The 21,569-nt window shown below is 36.6% G+C and overlaps 1 protein-coding gene across 1 annotated transcript in view; it reads right to left on the bottom strand.

The window, feature by feature from the left end:
- Positions 1 to 10,093: 10,093 nt before the first annotated feature.
- PHF14 (PHD finger protein 14) overlaps positions 10,094 to 21,569 on the bottom strand; it is a 140,869-nt gene continuing 129,393 nt past the window's right edge. The window contains exons 19-20 of the mRNA XM_075728211.1: positions 11,856 to 11,969; positions 10,094 to 10,165 (exon numbers count right to left, since the gene is read on the bottom strand). Coding sequence (XP_075584326.1) covers positions 10,094 to 10,165; positions 11,856 to 11,969 — 186 coding nt within the window. The remainder of the gene's footprint in view (positions 10,166 to 11,855; positions 11,970 to 21,569) is intronic.

Below are 21,569 nucleotides of genomic sequence, written 5' to 3'. Positions count from 1 at the left end.
TCCACCCAGACACTGGCAGGTTAACTTTGGCATAAAGAAATAAGGAGCTGCATTGGGTGACAACAGATGTTTATCTAGCCCACCTTCTTGTCGCCTTCAATGGCCACAGGCAGCTGCCTAGGGAAGACTGCAAGATGAAGGCAAGAACAAATCAAATTTATCCCTATTAATTTCCCAAATTAAATGTTATGACTAAATACAATAACCTTTGAGATAAAGAAATTTCACCTGAAAATACTTAGTATCACACGGGAATTTAGAAAACTTAGACTTTAGGAATGGTAATATTATTTTAAAGAGCACTATAGATTCTTCCACCTTTCAATCTCAGATAAAATTATTCAATTAAAAGTTTATTTTCAAATTTTCTCTAAGCGTTCAGTGTTTCTACATGAAATCTTGAGGAAGGGATAAAATGTATTTCCCTCCATGGCATAAGGAGAGATTCTGCAAGGTGTCACACTTGTGGTGAAGAAGGAAGTTTCCTCTGCTCAGTCTTTCTTACAGGAACTGGGGTTGAGTTTGGTTTTTTGTAAGTTTTTATGTGCTTCCCCTTTTTGAATAATGTGGTGCCTCTGCAGATACTGACAGCTTTCTCAAGTAACAACATGTCTTCAAAATTGGGTTATTTTTACTCTGCTGCTTATCAGGCTAAAACATGAACAATGGTGATTTTTGGATTATCTACAAGCTCTGAATGACATTGCATCATTTCTGCCTCTACTCCATTCCACATATCACCCTTTAAACTACAAAGAGGGTGTTAAAACAAGCAACATTTTGCAGAAACAAACATCTAAAATTTTGCACAGCATGCACACACGCAAATTATATTCTATGGCTGACTCCATTTTTAAATGCTGACTAACTGAGATCTTTTTCCCAGAGCTAACTATATAAATAAAGACTGTCAGAAAATGAGAATAAAAATAAGCATCTAAAATGCAGAAAAAATTCTCTGCTCCTTTTTTTATGTTCTCTTTCTTCATGCTTCCTACTTTTTCATATCTTGTCTTCCATTTTCAGTATCAAACCTCCCAGATTCAGAACTACATCAGAACAAATACGCCCTTATTCTTGACTTTGTGGTTTTTTCTACACTTCTCTAAGAAGGTATTTTCTAAAGTCCTGTCTTTATCCTCCTAAACTACAGATATTTATCTTCATAATACCCACCCTGTGTGACCAATATAGGATTAACTGACTTTACCTATAGTGAGTGCCTACATGCAAAAAGTCTATCGAAAATTTGCAGGAAACTGGAGTCAAGTACAACAGAAGGTTTGGAAAACATACAGGGAACAATTCTGCTGTCATTCAGTTGTACAGATTTAAGGTAACTTTCTACACTGACTGCACATTTTGGAATTTTGGTTGTAAATCTCCCCCAAATTAGAACCTACTACTTAAATTTGCTCTGTTTTTGGAGAGGATGCTCAGGTTAGAGTCCTAGATTTTAACATGGTTCCCTACACCTTGCTGAATCCAAACCAACAGTGACAGATTTTCAACAAGCAAGGTGTGGATACGCCTCTGTGCACTAATACTCCGAAAAGATTTCTTCGGATAAAGATCACAAAAAACATCATAAGGATACAAGCACACATATACCACTCTCTGTGCATTCCAACGCCTGCGGTTCTTGATACCAAATCACGGTCTAAATTTTGTGTAACTAATCACCTGCCTGAGATTCTTACAAGTAGTAACCGATCCTACTTTGCAGAAAGAAGAGCAGGATTTTCATTAGTTATCACATTAAGCAGTAGCTCTCAATTGTTGTCAATCTGCTGAACAATGCAAATATGACAAGCTTACTCTTATGGGGTAATCTGAGGGAAAAGCTGGAAAATGAGGAAAAAGTGCTCCTTTTGAATGGGTAAATACAGAAGAACAGGCCAATACACTAAAGCCAGAAACACTAATGGGTATTTTGAGGTTTATTTTCATTTAATTTTTCTAGAGCACCGAAATGACAATGAATTCTCACTATCAGTCCTGGACCATTTAACTGCAGGCTGCCACTGAAGAGGGAGGTCCTTGTCCACAGCTATGCAATCCCTCTGCCCTCCATGGATGTCACCCCATGTTCTGCCAGATCAGCCCACGGACCCAGCTCACTCATCTTCTGGTCCAACACGACCAGCAGGCTGGCTGCAGGAAGAGACCGCCCTTGCAGCAGCAGTGTGGCCTTGGGCTGGTGCAAACTGACCCAGGACTTGCTCTGCTGGCCACTGAATTGCAGAGCATCTCCAGGCCCCTGTCCTAGCCAGCAGTGAAACACATTCCCCTGGGTTAAAGCCTACTCTGGGTGCCCTAAAAAGCCCTCTGCCAGCATCTTTCTCAGTGAACGCTGGCACAATCTATGGAGGTTTACACAGATAATTTTAGCCAGCTAAGTTGCAGAGGAGGCATGTCTCCACCTCTTTTGTGTAGGTGGAGAATACAGAAAAATACCAAAGCAGTCCCTTCTGAGAGGACAAAAAAAGTATCTTTAGTGGCAGAAGGTGTGTGCTAATTTTCACTACTTATTTTCAATTTCCTGTGCTGACTTCAATCAATTTAAATAAGCACCTTACCAGAGTAAAACACATCAGGACTGGATAATGGAGAGCCAGCTCCCCAAAGATACCAATCCTCAGCATAGTCTAAGTCTCTCTGAATTTAACTGTATTTTCGGTAACATTTTCACAGTTTCTAAATAAAACAAAGCCCATAACTATAGTATAGAACATGTAGCTCTGGGTATTCCAGGTAATCTAGAGGTTTTGGGAGATTAAGATAGCTGAGTAGCCACTTTTAAAAAATAAAAAATTAATTACAGGAAAACTGTACGCTTAAGAAGGATTTAGCAGGTCAATGAGGACTATGAAAGACAATGGTGTGTGTTAATCTACTTCATAGTCTTCAGAAAATACACACTTGGTGTTAACATAAATTTAGTTTTTATTTACTGTTAATTACAGTAGGTTAATGTATATATGACTATCACCAAAATACACATTAATAGCAAAAAGAGCTATTCTAATAAATAACACATCACTGACCCTACTGTGCTAAAATATTTAGGTAATACGAACTATTCAACATCTAAACATTCTGCTTAACAGTGAGAGATATTTACAGAAAGAATACCTTGATGAAGCAGCATTGCGACACTATTGGGATTGCACTGCAGTTCAAAGATAACCCTGAAACAACTGTGTAGGGAAAAATCTATATAACCTACGTTATTAATGACTACTGACTGACCTCTGCTTATCTTCACTACCTTAAAGATGACATTGAAATTTGCAACTCTGCTCAAGCTTCATTATCCGAAATCTAGACTATAATAACTTAAAAGGGTTCTGATGATATTTTCAACCTGTCATATTAAAACAAAACAGAAAATTTCTGACATTATATATCACCTAGAAGAAGGATCATTGCTTTGTTCACATAGTGCAATGTGAAATCTAATATTTACACTGCATACAATGACCAGAAAATGTATTTGCTTAATTTTTCATTCAAATATTACAGATAAGAGAGAAGATAACAAATCCCTCAGAAAAGAAAGAAAAAAGAACACTAACTGTGTGTACATAACATATTGAAGAAAAGAGTTATGTTTACTTTCCTCCAGGAAAGAATTTCCATTGTGTATCACAGGTACCACACAGCAAATGACAACAGTAGCTTCCATGACATCGTACCATGCCATGGCATGAATACCTCAAAACAATCCTGACATACATAGCTGACCACATAGTGCACACAGGTACACTGAAGTCCACTGACATCAGTTCATTTATCAAAATATGCAGCAGGTGGGAAACAGTCTTCAACTTGTACAACTTGCTGCTATTTTCTCACCTAAAGCTTGCTTAATTCTAATTTTTCATTCCATTTTCCAGCTAAAAAAAAAAAAAAATAAATTGATTTAAACCATGTCATTTAAGCTGATATCAAAGCTGTTCTTTCTTCTTAGAATATAACTGGTTGTTTAACGCTCTGTAACACTTTAAAGTGCCCAAATACAACAACAAATTTGCAAAATTTAAAACTAATTTTTTTTGTGGGCAAGGTGCTAAAGAAAAACAATATGTCTTATTAAATATACAGTAGCTGTAATTTAATTGTTTCTTCTGATCCTATCCATTTTAAAGAATGTTTCAGATTTTTTTTCAAATAAAAAAGAACCTAGTGTCATTCAAGGAAAGATTTTTTTTTCCTCTTTGAAGGAATGAAATTCTAACTTATCTGTATTCAGAATATGAATACAAATTTGTACACAAGTGATTCTAAATGCCACTGGCTTCCCGTTTTCAGTGCTGCTATTTTTTTCAGAGAATGTATCCACAGATCAATGACCCTTTCATGTGATCTGGAAATGCCAAAGAATCGTACCTCAGGGAAAATACTGTTCTCACTTGAGTTAAAATAATCACTTTTACAACAGAAAGAAAGCGTGAAATCCTAAAATCACTGAGGATGCCATCCAGAAATTCTATGTATCTGGGGGAAAAAATTAGTAGAGAACTAATAATTGCTCAGACAAATTAATTTCAAACTAAAGCCATGGTAAAATTAATGAATCTGACAGATTAATAAACTGTCCATTTGGCAGCGTTTGTCATGGCACATTTGTGCACGTTTCGCCAGTTTTCTCTTACTTTTTATTAATTACGTCTACCTGGAACTGATGATCTCCAGGGTACACGTCAGTGCGTACCAAGATCGATGAACACGCCCCAGACGCTGGGGCCATGCGGAGAGCCTGCCCATGTACAGGATATGGGCTGTAACCCTGTACGTTTTCCTGCACCAGACTTGCAGGCACTCCTGACAACTGAAATGTAGCTGACGGAGGAAATTCCAGGAGTGCCTCCTCTCCCCTCCATCACTGCATGAGAAAGGCATTCTTAAGCTGACGTGCAAGTATGTACTTTTGATGGGGTACTGCTTGCTGCCCTGTGCCGTCTTTCGATCCTCCGCGCTTTTCTCTCCCCCAAAGGAGAGTCCGATACCAGATCATAACACTTACCTAACTTTTACAGCGTGCTTTTCTCTGTAGTCCATGTGTAGACAGTGGTGTCAATTTCTGAATTCCATTATTTGTGTATTTGGCAAAAAATTCCACAACAGTTATTTTCTAAATTTCTAGGTCACTTTTTTTACTGCATTTTGGAAGATGCTTTTTGAAAGATGCTTTTAGAGAACATGCTTTTAGAATGTCAGGCAATAAGAGAGAATACTGCAGGGATTCTTAGCTTTTGACATTTTTAATTGCCTCTGCTTTGGTTATTACACAATAGATATTTTCGTCATCTAAATATAATGTATCTTTGTAAAATCCTTTAAAATATGATTTCAAACCAATGAATGCCATTTTCTATTTGCCTTTAATTTCCTCTCAATAGTAAGTTCATCAGAGTGTAACAATTAATTAACTTAATTAAGCTAACTTAATTATGTTCTTTCATAGGTCAATATGTAGAGCTACTCAGATTAATAGCAGAGCTTGTAAAGTTAATCTTCTTGTATAATGCAAATGATGCCAAGTCATGTATTAAATACCTTCCTGAGTAACAGATGATATAGGACTGAATGTACTTTAAAGAAGGGCAGAGACTGTGAAAAGGTTAAATAAAGAAAAATGTCTTGGATTTGTGGAAATTTTAAACAGACCTAATTCATTTTTTAAATGAATAATGTTCTTTTAAGAGGAGCCCTCATTCCATAAGGCCATTTACAGCTTAAATATACATAAATAAATTTTGACTTCAAAAGCAGAACTGCATGACAGCATTTTCCAGCCATCTTGCGACCTTTATGTTTTGTTATTAAGAAGATTACATAAAACAGTCATGTGAAGAGATTAGACGGAAAATATGAATTCCTAACTCCAGAGCATTTGCATGCTTACTGTATTTCCCCGTTTATTTTACAGAGGAATCACTTCAGTAGTCAAAGGTATTATGTTCTCTTCTCTGTTCATTATTGATTCACTTTTAACACAGTTAGAGTCTAAGGCTTTTTAGGCATGTGGCTTAGCACTTTTGTTATGAAATATTAATGGGAACTACAGTAATCATAATAATTACTTGTAGAAGCATAAAAAGTAAAATCAAACAAATCTCCTGAGTTCCAAATGATCTGAATGGGTGACTCAACTCTTGATAAATGATTCTGATGGTTGGAACCCACACTCTTGACACAAAGAGTTGGATTATGGGCCAAATCACCAAATTTCAGTCAAGTAACCAAATTTCAGTCTTCTTTACAACTAATCTGACTTAGGTCCAGAAAATATTCTAATGCACAGCAATTTCAGATCTGCAATCTGTTGCAACAAGGAGTTGCAACACAAAGAAAACAAAGAGGTGCAATACATTTTCTGTAAGGCGCTTTGAACAGGAGTGTAAAAGGCTCTGAAAGTGCGAAAACCACCATTGCTCGGAAGTCTTAAAACCAGAATAAAGTACTAACAAATGCACCTGAGGGATCGAGCCTGTGTCTACTAGGTGATGGATGATAAAGATATATATTTTTTCTTCTCTTTGTTAAAGTATGCCACGTAGCATTTGTGATGTTGCACAAAATGAACATTCCAATCTCAGTGTAGCAGCAGGTTCAGAGTACAAATCAGCTTCTGTTCCAAAATCACAGGCCTACAACTTCTGGTATAAAGGAGGATTATTTATCTATGATACAGAACAACTAGTAAATTAGCACTTATGATTTTTCATCAGCAAACAGTCTGCTAGGTCCAAACAGCGTGGAAATTTCCAATGACTTTTCTAAGCAGCAAAGCTCTTTAACAGTTAAACAAAAAAATTTAGTGTTCAAGAGTAAATATGCAGTCCAATGGGTAACTGTATTTTTTTTCTTCAGTTAACAGTGTGCCAAGAAGAACAACATATTTATAGCAACAACAGTCTGACACAATCCTTCTGTTAAATGAGTTCAAGCTAGCAGCTACACAGAACAGAGGGAAAATATTGTTATGCATAGGAAGTTTAGAAAAGAATGCACAGCCTTTTCACAACCACAAACATAAAAGCTTTGCATTTATACACAGATAGATATACAAAGGTATATCTTCACTAATATTTTCTTGTGTTCTCTAAGAGTGCAAATCATCTTCTTGCTTCTTGCCAATGCTTATTCTACAACATGATTGAGTTATTTTCTCAAATGAAAGATGTTGGTGATGGAAATCCAGTTATTTAACAGTCTTCTAGTAACAGCAGATGGAGAAAATATCACACGAGCATTATTACAAGCTTTGCCATGGAATTACTTTTTATTCAATTCTTTCAGAACATATTACATCAGACTTTGTTTAAAAAGCAAATACCTCAGTGTAATAAAATAGCCTAAGGATGGATTGGATGCTCTGGTGAAGAAGTTTATAGCTTTGGGGTTTAAAAAAAAAATCCCTTTTTGTACTAACCTGAAGAGGCAACGGGACTTGTTGGGAAAGGATTTATCCAGAGATCAAGGAAGGAAGATAACTCAAGAAACAAAAGATATCAGCCTTCACTGTGTTCATAAAAATTAAGAAAGATTCCCTTTGCTTATATATGAAATAATGCAGATGGCTCCTCCAGATTTTACAAGAATAATGCAATGATTTTAACACTGAATTCTATAGTCCTTTTAAGCTGCTTGTACCGTACTTGTGACTAATAGCGGATGACCTAAGTGTGGGACACATCTCTTCCTATAAAACAAAACACTATAACTCAGCTGTACATTACTAATGGAAAAAAGTCTGTGCTCTATCCAGATAAACTGCAAGCACTGAATGTCTAATAGTTCAGAAACAGATTAATGGGTACCTATATTAATCCTTCTTTAATTGAGAATCACAACACTTTGCACAGCTTTTATAATTTTAATACAGCACTCAGAAAGCACCACAGATACAGAAGCTATTCATGTTCACATTGTACCATCACGTCATTCATGTTTTACCCTAAAATGCTCCAGAATGTATATACATGCTTTTTTGCCGGGGAAAGCAGGGGGTGGTCTGGTTGTTTAATTCACTTTTATATCCAAGAGAGAGAAGGGCACAGCATTTCATCTGTATCTGTACTGCTCTGGCAACACAGCCATTCAGAAACAACAGCTCTGTTAGCCTCTACGCTTACACTATTAAAACATGATTAATTGATTTGCCACAGGATCGGCAAAGGAAATTCATACACATAACTCATGTATTTCTATTTTACTTCTAATTAAAGAGGAGGATATGCCTCTTATGAGGCTCAGGTTTAAGGGAACTGTCAAAACTAGTCTCTTCTTAGATAACCTACCACTGACGCCACCATTCCCCGTGGATTAAAGTGCTGCTTATGAGAAATGGTATCAAGATACAGCCCACCCATCTTACTCTTTGGCCACTACGTGAAAAAGGGAAAGCAAAACTACTTTAACAACAAACCTTCACTTTCTTCAGTGTCACTGTATATTAATCTAAAAAAATATATAAAAGTATTTACTAAATATACTGCAACTGCCAGATGCACCACAAAAGTGACTACAGGATCAGCCTTTCAATTTTATCAATTACAGTGTTATTCAAACAATTGTAGTCGCACAGTTAAAACATTTTAAAAGGTCTGAATCTTAAGTAATCAACATATCCAGAGATCTTTCATCAGTTCACGGTAAAGAATGTGTGATATAAGAGATAGAATTTAACGTATTGACTCAGGGCATACCAACAACACTGCAGTTCTGAATTTTGAAAGGGTTGTGGGAACAGAATTCCTGTTTTAAGCACTACTATTGGAGGTAAACCACCAAAACTATATGATTTAGTATAACATCCTATGAAAAGCAGTGTTATTCTACAGTTTCCTAAGAAACCGCTAAGAAGGTCTAATGAAAGGACACTGAAATTAGGATGGCACACATCTGTCCCCTTTCAAATGCATCGAATTTTTCTTTCAATTCCACTTTTCAATTCCAATTCTTAAAAAGGACAATAAATACATACAATATTAACTCATCAGTCACATAGGAAAATTCCTTATTTTAGTATAGATACTAATTGAAATCATTCAAGCATTCAAATCGATACAACTTAAATTTTATTGAGGTTTGCACAGCTTTTGAAAACACAGAATAAGGTATCTTTCTAACTTTAAACACTGTTTGGTTATTTTGTAAGCCAAAGTGTTTCTGCATCTGAAATACACCGATCAATACACACACTTTCCTGAATCCCCCACAGCTACAAAAATGTCACAGGTATCTAAATCTAAACACAGAACATGCTAATTATTTCTGCAGTGACTTTTGTCATATGCCACATAGCTGGACACTGTCTGTATCATACACAAAGTTAAATCTGATTTTAGAGCATGAAAAGAGGCTGGGAAGAAGGGAGGCAGTAAGAGGAGCCCTCCTGTTGAGTAGAACTCAAAATTCAACCATCATTTCTACTAGGAGGAACAACTGGACAAGCAAAACAAAGCCTCATCTAAGGGATCAAATGACACCCCACAAAGTTAAAACTGATGACACCAGTAACAGAGTCTTAGATTCAGACTGACCTATCTAAGAGGAAAACAAATTGTAAGCAGGAGAAAACTACACTTTATACAGATTAATGTGGCAACGCACGGGATTTTCCTTACTTTCTCCTATTAGAAGTTGTCTCTCCTCACATTTGCAAGTCTGAGAGTCTTTCTGAACACCACTTTTCACATCCTTCTCAATTCTCCTCCACCTTCCTGAAATCCTTAGCTGTTAGCTATTTTGTCATCTTTAAACTTCTCTCCTATTTCTCTTTTCCATGGCTGCATTTAACAACTGCCTTCTCACCAATACTGATGGGTTGAATTCAGAGGAGACATAAATTATTATACAAATAATGCATCAGTTAGCAGCTGCAGTTAATTCCAAATATTAACTCATTAAGCAGATACTGAAAGAATATAAGGGAGTGATGTACCAGGAGACTTCAAATAAAATGAGAAATAAAAAAGGCATTAGTTGAAGTAAAGCTCTGCAAACACTTTTTTTTTTTACCTGTTTTTTAGGGTGTAATTCACAAATGTTTGTTTACCATGCTGACTTACCCATGCATAACTTAGATGGGTTGTTTCATGGTGGGTTCTGAATTTGGAAATTCAGCATACTGGTGCTCCCCTCTCAAGGTTCCCTGCAAATCCAACCACAAAACTCTTTCTGACTCACCTCTCTCTGTTTTTACATCAACTGCAGTAAATATGATTAGAGAAAGTCTCATTCTCTTATAAAACACATAAAATACTTTATGACCCCACATTCAGTAGAACAGCTTCAACATAAACTATTACTGAGATATTTAGTAAAATTCAAAAGGTATATTTCCATCTTTCAATTCTCTGAAGTTTCCTCTCCCCCCCAGTTTAGCTGGTTTTTATTCCACAAAGGCAAAAATTGTATACTCATCTTCCTCCAGGTCACCTTTTACTAACTCACCATATTTCATTCCTCTTTCTGCAGCACTTTTCCTCTATTTTTATTTCAAAATATCATCTGTGTTCTCAATTTTAATTTCTCCAGTGGAGTGAGATCAGTTGGCAAAGCTGAGACTTAAGAGGCAGAACCCATGGCCCTCCATAGACTAGAGGTCCCTCTTCTACTCAAGAATATAAACAAAAGTATTACTAAAAGCTTGTATTACCCTATCCTCAAGACTGCTTAGATTTGATAAACTGACTTTCTATCTTAGAATATGTGGTGATACTCCAAAATAAGTGAAGTACCTATTTGGTCTTAATCCAGAAGACACTCTTAAGAATTCTCCTGGCCCTGTACTGCGGACTTCCCTCTTCTTCAGAGAAAGTGACCAGACTATCAGAGGAAAGGAGAAATTCAAGAAGGTATTTGATAATTATCTAAAGGCTGCACTAAAGAACTAATAAATGGCACTGTATTTCCTATGGCTAGTATTTCATACTCTACTGGGAAGATTATAGTCAAAAGAAATCTGAGAAAAAAGCAGGAAAGACTAGTCTTTATATTACCTGGTACTTGGAATATCTTTAATAACAACTAAACTCTTTGAGGAAGCCAAGATTAATGATGTTAAGGATACTCCAAATGAAGGACTTCCTTCCCACAGGAATGGTTAATTTAAAGATAACAATGGTTCTCTGAAAGGATGACTGCCACCATAAAATGAAGTTGCGAGTCTGAATTCTGCAGACAACCTCTCCTCCAGCTATGGTGTACTGTGACAAGTACGCATTGCAGGGACAGAAAAAAACCGAAGTCATTGGCCTCTTTGCTGAACTACCTTACAAGCCGGCACCTTTTCTTATAACAGTAGGGAGTATGGACTTATGATCATACTACCTCATCAGCAGCTAGTATCATGTTTTGGAAAACAAGGGCACAAAAAAAGACACAGTATTAGCAAGGGTCTTTCCTTTGCACAACCCATCGGTTAGCTGTATTTCAATTTAGTGAAGGATGACAAAAGCTTTACATCTACCTATATTCCTACGTACAGATTTTACTTCTGACTCTTTAGTGTCATAAAAGTTTAATTTGGCAAAATCTAACGGGCCTCCTGTTACTGTCATGGCGTGAAAGACAGGAACAAGAAAAAATATTTTCCCAATCACTGATAATAAGAAACAGTATTAAAAAGGTAGCAGATGAAATATACTTGGCTTATAGGTACCATTAATCAAGGTCCTGAGATTTACCTTGGTTTTGCATGTTGTTGATATGGGAGGATAAAATCGAGTTTTAGCTTTAAAAAGTCTCTGCTATGAGTAAAACAACACTAGGCATGAAAAACAGAGGCAAACGTGTATCAAAAGTTAATCTTGGAAAAGAATAGACACAGAATGTCCTACCTCTTCTGGACGTTTCTGTGCCACCGATACCAGCTCTTCAGAGCTACTTCTTGAGGTAGAGGGTACCACATTACCTGGGGCCTCTGAGACCACCTCATTTGACGGCTCGGAGTCCTGAGGGCAACAGAGACAAATAGACCCCTCAGCAGCGTGTTGACGTGGCACGCCAAGAAAATGAGACTTTTTCAGAGGAACTGCGCTCTAAGCACAGAGAGAGAAAGGAAAAATACTTGAGGTCTAAAACTCTACTCTTTTTACCCTGGGCAACTTCTCTGACCCCAGAGGCAAAACCATGTGTCTCATATTTTCTCTTCAAATGGTAATACTTTCTTCACAAGAGCATTGTAAGACTTATTAAATAGCTATATAACATTTGAGAATTGCAAAGTTCTGAATACACAGGCTTGCTTTGCCCATACCTACCCCTGCTCCTGAACTGCAAGGAAGGGAATATTATATTTCATCCCCTTATTCAAGATGGAGGTTTCTGCAAAACAGCTGGGGCCATGCTAGAACAACCCCACACAAATGTATTTTATCAATTACTGCAAATCGATACAGCACACAACCTGGTAAAGTCAGAAAAGTTAGTAGAGTTGGCTGTCTATTAGTCACTTTAACACTACAGTAAAATAAATAAAATAAAAATTAAGTAGTTTACATTCTGTTTTCCAAATTACCTTGACTTTGCAATGCAACTCGACTAGATCAGTCAAAACAAAACCCACTTTAATACCTTCACGGCTTCACACAGTGGTTTTGATAACTGCATAGATTGAGATATTTTACTACAGAGAAAAAAATCCATTAATCGGTACTATCTCTGCTGTGCTTCTTGTAATGCTCATTACAGAAGATATTTTAGATGTCATCGCTTAGCAAGCAGAATATGTGCTTTTGATATATCACTTTCTCTCTACAGTCATTAATTGCAAGGAAATCAAGATTATACTTTTGGAAACTGCAAGCTGCAAAGCTCATTATTAAGTTTTTTTCCATATAACAACCTCTAAAAAGTAAATTAAAATTTCATAATGATAATATTCAGCATTTGCAGTTTAATCCAATGTATGTTTAGACTGTTGGAAGGGAAAAAGTGAACACTGTGGTCCAACACCTGTCACTAAATCACATGGAGGATCACAGGTAAGCCCAGATATTTTAAAAGAATTAATACATGGAGGGGGTTGCTGGAGGCTAGAAAGTTGGAAAAATCCCTTTGGGCCTGGAGGGGGAGTACTCTAGTATCTCTGTTCCATATACCTCTTCAGATGAATCCCTTTAAAATAGCTTCTGAGCTTAAATATTTCAAATAAAGCTTTTTATGCCTTTCTTGTTGCATCACCTCTCTGTGACTTAGAAAGATGCCCCATTCTGTGGCTTACTACCTTAAGTTTAAGGTTCGGTATGAGAAAGACATTTTAGGAAAAATCAGCTTTCAGTGATGACTAAAGAATACATTGATTAAAATGTTAACAATGAAGTCCAACTGCCATTGCACTGAACTGTTTTACGGGCATAAGCACCGGATCTGTGGAACAAAAGGAAAAATCAGATACCTTGGTAGAGCTACCATCCCAAAGAGTTCCATGACGAGATTAATAAAACACTATTTTTCAGCTTTCTCAGTTCCTCAAAAGAATATCAACACCACAGCTAAACACAGTGAGCTACAAGGAGAAACATCTGTAGCATTCTGATAATAAAAGTCTGATTTTCCCCTACCGACTGTACAAAAGCCCCACGCTCTATATGCCATCAAAATAAACTCTGCATCATGTTCATCCTGACAGTTCAGTTTTCCCTACCAGATCTGGACTTGCACAGGAAAACATCCTCTCTCTCAAAGGCTGCCTCAGTTTGGTTCCCAGTGAACTATGACGATGAGAGTATCTCTTCTTGTTGACCCAATTAGCCATGAACTGACTCTTGAGTACTGAACAGCACTGTTTAGTTTTCTCCTTGAGAACTGGAAAGTTAAATCATCGCCACCCAATTTATCAGCTCAATATGTTTCCAGAAGCTCTTCTGCGCTACTTGCAAAACCAAAAGTAACAACCGCATCTGCTGGAAGAAAATGATGTACTTGTCTGAATTCTTTGGTTCAGTGATTTCTCTCCTTGTATTCTGCCTGTCTTCTGTGTCTGAACAAACTTTTATTATGTTGCTATTACCTGTGGCCAGACAGTGGTAGCAACACTTTTTTGTACTTACGATTTTTGAAAGTAATAAACGAAGGTTTTCAAAAATGGTCTGAGCAACTGCAATTTGGTAAACATATATTCCTGTTCTATTCCTCTTGCCTCAACAGGACCAGCATGTCATGGATTCTCTTCCCCCATCAAGTCCCGAGTATCTTCTTTCCAAGCAGTTTGGCCATCCTTCTCAATAGTTTTCTTAAGAACCAGCTAGCTAATATAACACTGCCATTTTTAAGAAGATGGATGGAAATCAAATTTACTTTATTATTCAGAAACCAAGCTGAGAAAATGCGTCTCCCTTTCCAATACACTGGTTTTACTATCTCTTTTCACACTACTGTCACTTCTTAGGAAAACTGTACAGAGCCTGAACACATGTAAGAAAGGCAATCTATGTTGCTCTGAACTAGTTCGGCAACATGTGAAGTACAGTTTTCAGAAATAAACATATTCAGTAAGTGGAATGCGACCCTTTCATGTAAGGTACAATGATAAAAATGCTGCAAGGTGCAAGTAAGAACTTTCATAAAGCTTCTTCTCAATGTGTTATTAGTACATGGCCAAATGAGTAATAGTTCTGGTAACAAATCCTGGTACCTTGACTTGTACTCAGCAAATAAAACACCCTGAAAATGTATTAGTATTGTTTACTTCTGTAAAGAAAAGCAAAAAATCTGTATCTCTGACCTAAACCAACATTTTTATTGAAGAAGTGTTAAAAGGAAATATCTATTTCAAAAATAATTAAAATTAGTTTCTTGTACTTCCTAATTATTATCTGTATCATTACATATGGGACTGACTTTGCAAAAAGTCACTTCTTTCTTTTTTCAAGGCCTTGTATGATGAAAACCATGTCAATGGCACTTCTCATTGATCTGTAAGCCTCAACTGTAGCAATGGTGGACACGACTGTTCATGAACATGTAACCTACACAATAAGTAATTCTGTACACATCTTTTCCACTGCTTAAGCCCTTCCCATTTAATTCAAATATTATTATATTTTCCAACCTACATATGAAAGCTCACATATCTGCATTTTCAAGTTGGACAGATCAAGACACAGCCTTCTAATGGATCACAATATTTACTTATATTAATTAGTAAATTACGAGGGAAAACCACTATTAAGGGGTACTTTCAGTCTCCTGAAAATACAGAAATTCTTTATCGAAATCTAAATGCATCATAAACAAATAAATTCAGAGTGCTCAGTAACTACATTTTTCCTGCACAATGCTGATTGTGCTCAAAGCTCCTCAGAACATGATTCTTCTTGGACTTATGAAACCTTGAAGAGGAAACATGAAATGTGTTGACATTCTACTATGTTTATGCAAGAAAGACAGCCCTGCTTTGAACTGTCTCTTTTCACATGACCTAAATGTTCACACAGTTTAAGATACCACAACAGCATTGGCTTGAATCAATCATAGTTCTGCAAAAAAACCCAGTATCTGAATTACAAGTTGACACAAATACATAATAAATCGGATATTCTAGTCCTGGGATGGAACTTGCTTGCTAGTCTTGGCAGCAGACACAGAAGTGTAGCTGGTTGAATTCTGAGTCTTGGACATTCAGCATTTTTTTTTTTTTTTTTTTTTTAATTCAGGTCAGCAGAGATCAAAGGTGACAGTGACTGGTAGGAGGTGAGAAATCAAAGGCGCAAGGCACATCCAACTGTAGCACCTCCCTCAAAGCATTCAGTTCTCTTCTCCCCTTCATCCCATTTGACATATTTGCTATTTGCCATCTACTGCAATAGAAGCAAACTGTTCTTTTAGTTTTGTCCTTCGCTGTGCAGAAGTATCACTGACACAGTACACTGAAAAATCAATAGTGCATACAGAACAGATGTGTATTTCATTTGTGAGCTACACAGAAGTGACAGATTTCTGAGGAAAATATTTACATTTTATACTATGCTGATGTTGTGGCTTAATTTGAGGAGTTGACTATTTTTACTTTTTGTTTTTTAAAAAACAGACCATTAAATACAGGATCAATACACATATACAGACATGTATTGTATATGCAAATATGATACAGATATGTATATACAGACATGTATATTCATAGGGAATATTATAGTAACAAAATACTGTAATTGTTTACCAATCCATATTACTGTCAGCACAGATGTTGACTCATATGAAATAGAAACTCTACACAGCTTCTGATTTTGAAGAAAATGGAGAACAGATGTATATAGAAAAGTATGCATAAAATACTTTGCTAGAAAGCATAAGAATCTGCATTTGAAACAAGATGATGGAAAAATAGTTTCTTACATTGTATTTATACCAGCCAAGCATCTGCTATTTTTTCTCCCATTGCTACTTTAAAACAAAACAAAACTAAAAAAGAATCAAACCAAATCAACCCACAAACCCACAAAGCCTTTCTAGATGATTTCAAGCTGACAGGTTTGAATATATTATGTTAACTCCACATCAGTTTTCATATATCATCTCTACCTTGGTCCAGTTGAAAATTACACAGGTCATAAATTAGCTTTAAACAAGTTTTGAATCAGCCTGGAACTAGTTTTCAAATTAAAGAGCCGTCAGTATATTACATGGTACTGTCATTTTATTACCCCAATCAATTCTGTGTGGCCTGAGGTAGAAAGAAAATGGATGCTGTCTTCATTTGCAAAGGGTTTATCTCTCACACCAGGCTCTGAAAACATGACTGCAGTAATGAATTGGAAGCCAAAGTTACTAACAAAGACTTCTAACAGTAACAAAGTAGAAATATTTGTCCCCCTTTAGACTTATAAAAGGGTGGGGAAAGAAAAAGCCCTTTCTGAAACATGAAGGCAGCTTCTTAAGGCTGAAGGACTACGGGAAGAAATTAGCACATCTTTATCGACGTGCGAAAGTGCTCGTAGCCTCACAGAGCATCATTTTTAGTGCTGCACAGGAAAAGCCTTCCTGGGTCAGACCAAAGGTGCCTCTCTAGCCCAGACCGCAAAATGTCCCTCCACCAGCTGACCAACCACTCCTACCCATCCTTATTCTCTCTTACACCCCCGGGGTGTACTTCTAAAGTATTCACATCCTAGCCAGAATTTGGTAAAATCTAGTGAAGACGAGATATATGTAGTTCTCCATGGTTCACAGCTGGCCAAAGCAAATCCCCAGCAGAAATGCAGAGTTTATCTCAATCTGCTTACACGTGAGATCAATCACTTTGCCATTCCTAGGATTTTACCCTGCCTTAGTTAATGAGGTAAGAACACGGGCTTTAAACTTTTCAGTCACGCTCCACAGCTGTAAGAGCTCCCTTCCTCTTTCTGTTCTGCCTTTGTCACTCTTCTCATGCTGATTTTAACATCTGACAATCTCCTCTCTTCCTCTGCCCTCTCCAGATAGGAAATTACAAATGCAACCTTTAACGTACACGTGCTAACCTCCTGCGCCGCCAGTCACAGAGGCAACACCGTTGTTATGTCCTTGGTTATTTTTTCTCTCTCTTGAGAAGGGGATGATGACTTCTATGTTTATACACTGTTAACACAACAGGGTCTCATTCTCAGCTGACTGAAACAACCTCAGTTCAGGTAATAAACCTTAACCTAGCTCCAAAACCTCTGCCTTCTTTTCAAGACAGAAACAAAAGAAAAAACTTTTATAATTCTCTGTTTTCCAAATATAGAAACTTAATTACATTCTTTAGCCTCACATTATTTTTTTTTCTTCAAACACACTGTGCAATATGAAGGAACTAATAAAGTTACAAGAAGTTTCCAATAAATACCCATCTGTTTCAATTTATTATCTGTCTTTCAATAAACTACAGTCCTGACAAAGCAAACTTGCATCTTTGAAATCTGCCTACATGTCCAAATGTCAAAGGGTGAAATCCCACTTTTACAGTTGTTTTAAAATAAGTATGCTACTACTGCGAATATTTTACTAGAAGTGTTTGAACAAAGTATGAAAGGAAAGAGGCTCAGGCGTTTTCTCTGGATGTCTTCTTCAAATGGAAAAAAAATACATATATTTAAAGCTAGAAAGAGCACTCTCAAAATAATGTTTTTCTTACTTATTCTTCCAACTTTATCACATGCAAATAGAAACAGCAAAAAGGAGAACGTTTTGCCATTTGAAGGTATTCTCATTCACTGACCTCTAGAACCTGAATTAGTTTCCCCTTTCTTACGCACATATTTTCTACATTTCCATTATTCAGTGTATTAATCCTACCTCTCTTTGGACTGAATTCTCCACCTTTCAAATCAAACTCTCCTAGATTATTGTATTTCCCTTTTACTTTCTCATCATTCATCCTTCCCCAACGTTCAAAAGCTGTTCTTTTAGCTACCCTTTCAATAGCTCCTTTTTCTGACCCCAGAATTCTCTGAAATGTATTCAACATCAACTCTTAAAACACTGCAATTAATAAAACCTCATTAGAATACAAAAGCTGCTATTAAACGTCAAAATACAGATTCACCACACTAATCTCATCTCATATATATAACGCGCAAAGGAATACAACTTTCCTGTTACTGCCATGAATTAAAGTCATTGATCGCAGGTACAGCATGGCTCAAACTATTGGCAAAAATTTCTGTATGAACATGAACATCACCATCAGAAATTTTCAGAATTTCTTCAATAAAGGGAAAAAGCCAGTATCTATCCTTTTTGTCCTAAATCTCCTATGTCTTGCATAATTTGGTAATTATCTGCTGCACCAGAGCAACAGATTTTATATGAGTATCCTTTTGCAGGATATTAATATACTGGCAAGAGTGATGTACTATGCCATTATCACTGCATGTAAGAGTAGCTCAATACTTTTTGCTTTTTTTGTCCACACCGCTTTCTTCCTATATATTGTTCTCCTATTTTTCCTTATTATGAATTAGGTTACAGGCATATACTATAGCCTAGAAAGTTATTTTTGTCCTAATTTTATATTTTACAGATTTTTAAAGTTATTTTATGGAGTTCTAAAAGCTCTTTAAGACAATACACATAGAATTTATTACTGTTGGATCAGGATATTTCATCTTCCCTGTATCCATTTTGTACAGCTCTGATGTCTCTGATCCCTTTTTCCCTGTCTGAAAAAAAACAAAACCAAAATTGCAGAACAAATTCTCAAACACATCACCAGCATCTACAGCCACAGTTAAGTGTAGCTGTATGTATGTTGCATATAACCGCAATTGCTGACTTCAACATATTTACAGAACGATACGGGCACCTTACACCTAACATTTAAAACAAGATTTTATAAACAACAAATGTACAGAGCCACCTGCTATTACTTGTGGAAGGCAGTGCTGCAGCTACAATTGCTCCATGAGTAAGGCCACATTTGGGTTTGCAGTTTTATGTTTCCTTAAGCAATATTTTTTCATTCAGAAATGATCGGGGCAGACCACAGCAATCCATTCACACAGTCTCTCTAAAAGATAGTTTACTCCATCTATATTTATTTTCAAATCATGTTTAAATGGCCCCAAACTTTCCACGCTCTTGGATTGCTGAGGCAGTGACAACTTGGGAGTAAGGTGCAGCAGCAAACTTACTTCCACCTCTCAGGGTCAAGCTGCACATTTGCACAATTTACGGTCGAAGTAGTTTGCTTTACTCCGCTTCAGCAGCTTGGGAGAAAGCATACACAAAATTTGCTCACAATACTTGGCTAATACTTAACGTGACGATTAAGCACTTGAGAAGATCTCTGTTCCAAAAAGCAGCTGCTTTATTCTAACAAAAATAGAATGTAGCTCAGAAAAGGCTTTCTTTCAAGCACACAATTTTCAGATATTATGCATCAGCATGCAGAGTGTGTCTGTCAGATGTTGGAACAAAGCTTTAAATTGTAGCATCTAACTTAATTCTCAAGACAGGGTCTGCAAATTCATAGGGTTGGGTTTTTTTCCCGTTTGAGAAGTCCTTTAAGTAATATTTATTTAGCTCCTTACATCTTCATCAGCACTGATTCTTGCTTTTCAACTCCTTGAAGGCCAGATTTTCCCAACATAATGCAAAACAGAGTGATATTAAAATGTGTGATCACCAAAAGCATCACAAAATCATCAAAGGCTACTTATTAAATCAAGACTGGTTTTCATCTCTCCCCACTTCCAGAATTTTTCTTCCAGTAACAAGATGAAATAAAGGGATTGCACAGTACATCATTTTTTGTAGTCTAAGTTTATTTACACAAGTTTTATAGCTCCCTAAACTTTCCTTACATGGCACCCACTTATCCGCCCGTGTTTCAGAGGTTTTCTATAGACACTCTGCCCTGCTCTGGGGGAAGGCTCTCTGTGGGCCCTCCACATCCTTCTTTCCGCTTTGCCATGGCCCTATTTCTTAATTCACCCCATTCTCCCCTATAAGGGTTTCTGTGTATTTCTCCAACGGGAACTTTCTCCTTCTTATGAGCGTGTGTGTGCTCACATTTCCCCTTCTACGCCAAGGGCGCTTCTTGCATTCCCATTATTTTTTCCCATCCTGCTCTTCTCTTCTCTCTCTCCCTCTCTTCTTGTCCCTCTCTCTCCTCTTAAAAAGTACCATCATGTATCTTCAACTGATAAAGCAGAAATACAAAACATTAATTCAAGGCTATAAAAATATTTTTACAAAATGAATCTATCTAAAGAAAAGCTTTCTATAAAAATGTTTCTTATATCCTCCTTTTCAGATCTCTTCAACATAAGAATGTGCCAAATTAAAAAATCTCTCAGACATCCTTTAAGAAGCTTCAAACAAATGTTAGGAACACTATTTTGTGGGTGCCCCTGACTTATTCATTCACACTTGTCACTAGAGTAATTAAAGAAAATTTCCATATAACGTTATACTACTAAATAGAGACACATACTCTTTATTAATATAAAGTAGCCAGTTCAAACACAAGGATATTTTATTCTGTCAAACTGAGCTACATTGACAACGGGCTGTTTCCTAAAAAGGGAATGAACAGCCCAGTTGACACAGTTTAAGATATGACATTAATCAGCCATCTTTTGCTGAGCCCACAGGAACTGAAAGGTCACAACTAGTGCCGCTGTTTTAAAGCAACCTCAGAAAGGCCTGGAAATTCCTCATTCTTCCCTAATTAAGAACACTGTAAATGATACATGGAATGATGAGGCTAAATTCACTCGAAATGTCAACTTTACTGCCTTGTTTTAGGAGGCATGAATATCTTCCCTGTGTTTTTTTTTTTTAAAGATTACATCTACCAAAGTTCCTTTTTATGTTTCTCATCTGTAGCAGAAAACACACACCAAGTCCCTTACTCTTAAATATAGCTGCTTAATAACATTGTAGACCAGATTCTTTCAGTTAAAAGCAGATGCATACAGTGCTTATACAAACGGTAAAATTTAATACCGTAGCACTATATAGCCGTGTATTAATTTTTAGGCTTTTGACCTTGAGACTACTGATATGTGAATTCCACAAATTCTTTTATCAAAATAGGAATGAAATAACTTTTGTAGTCAATGAGACTAAACCACAAATATACCTTT

Source organism: Pelecanus crispus, chromosome 2, assembly GCF_030463565.1.
Source record: "Pelecanus crispus isolate bPelCri1 chromosome 2, bPelCri1.pri, whole genome shotgun sequence".
Taxonomy (NCBI): Eukaryota; Metazoa; Chordata; class Aves; order Pelecaniformes; family Pelecanidae; genus Pelecanus; species Pelecanus crispus.
The sequence above is the reverse complement of the archived record's forward strand: the minus strand, read 5'-3'. Positions and strand labels throughout refer to the sequence as shown.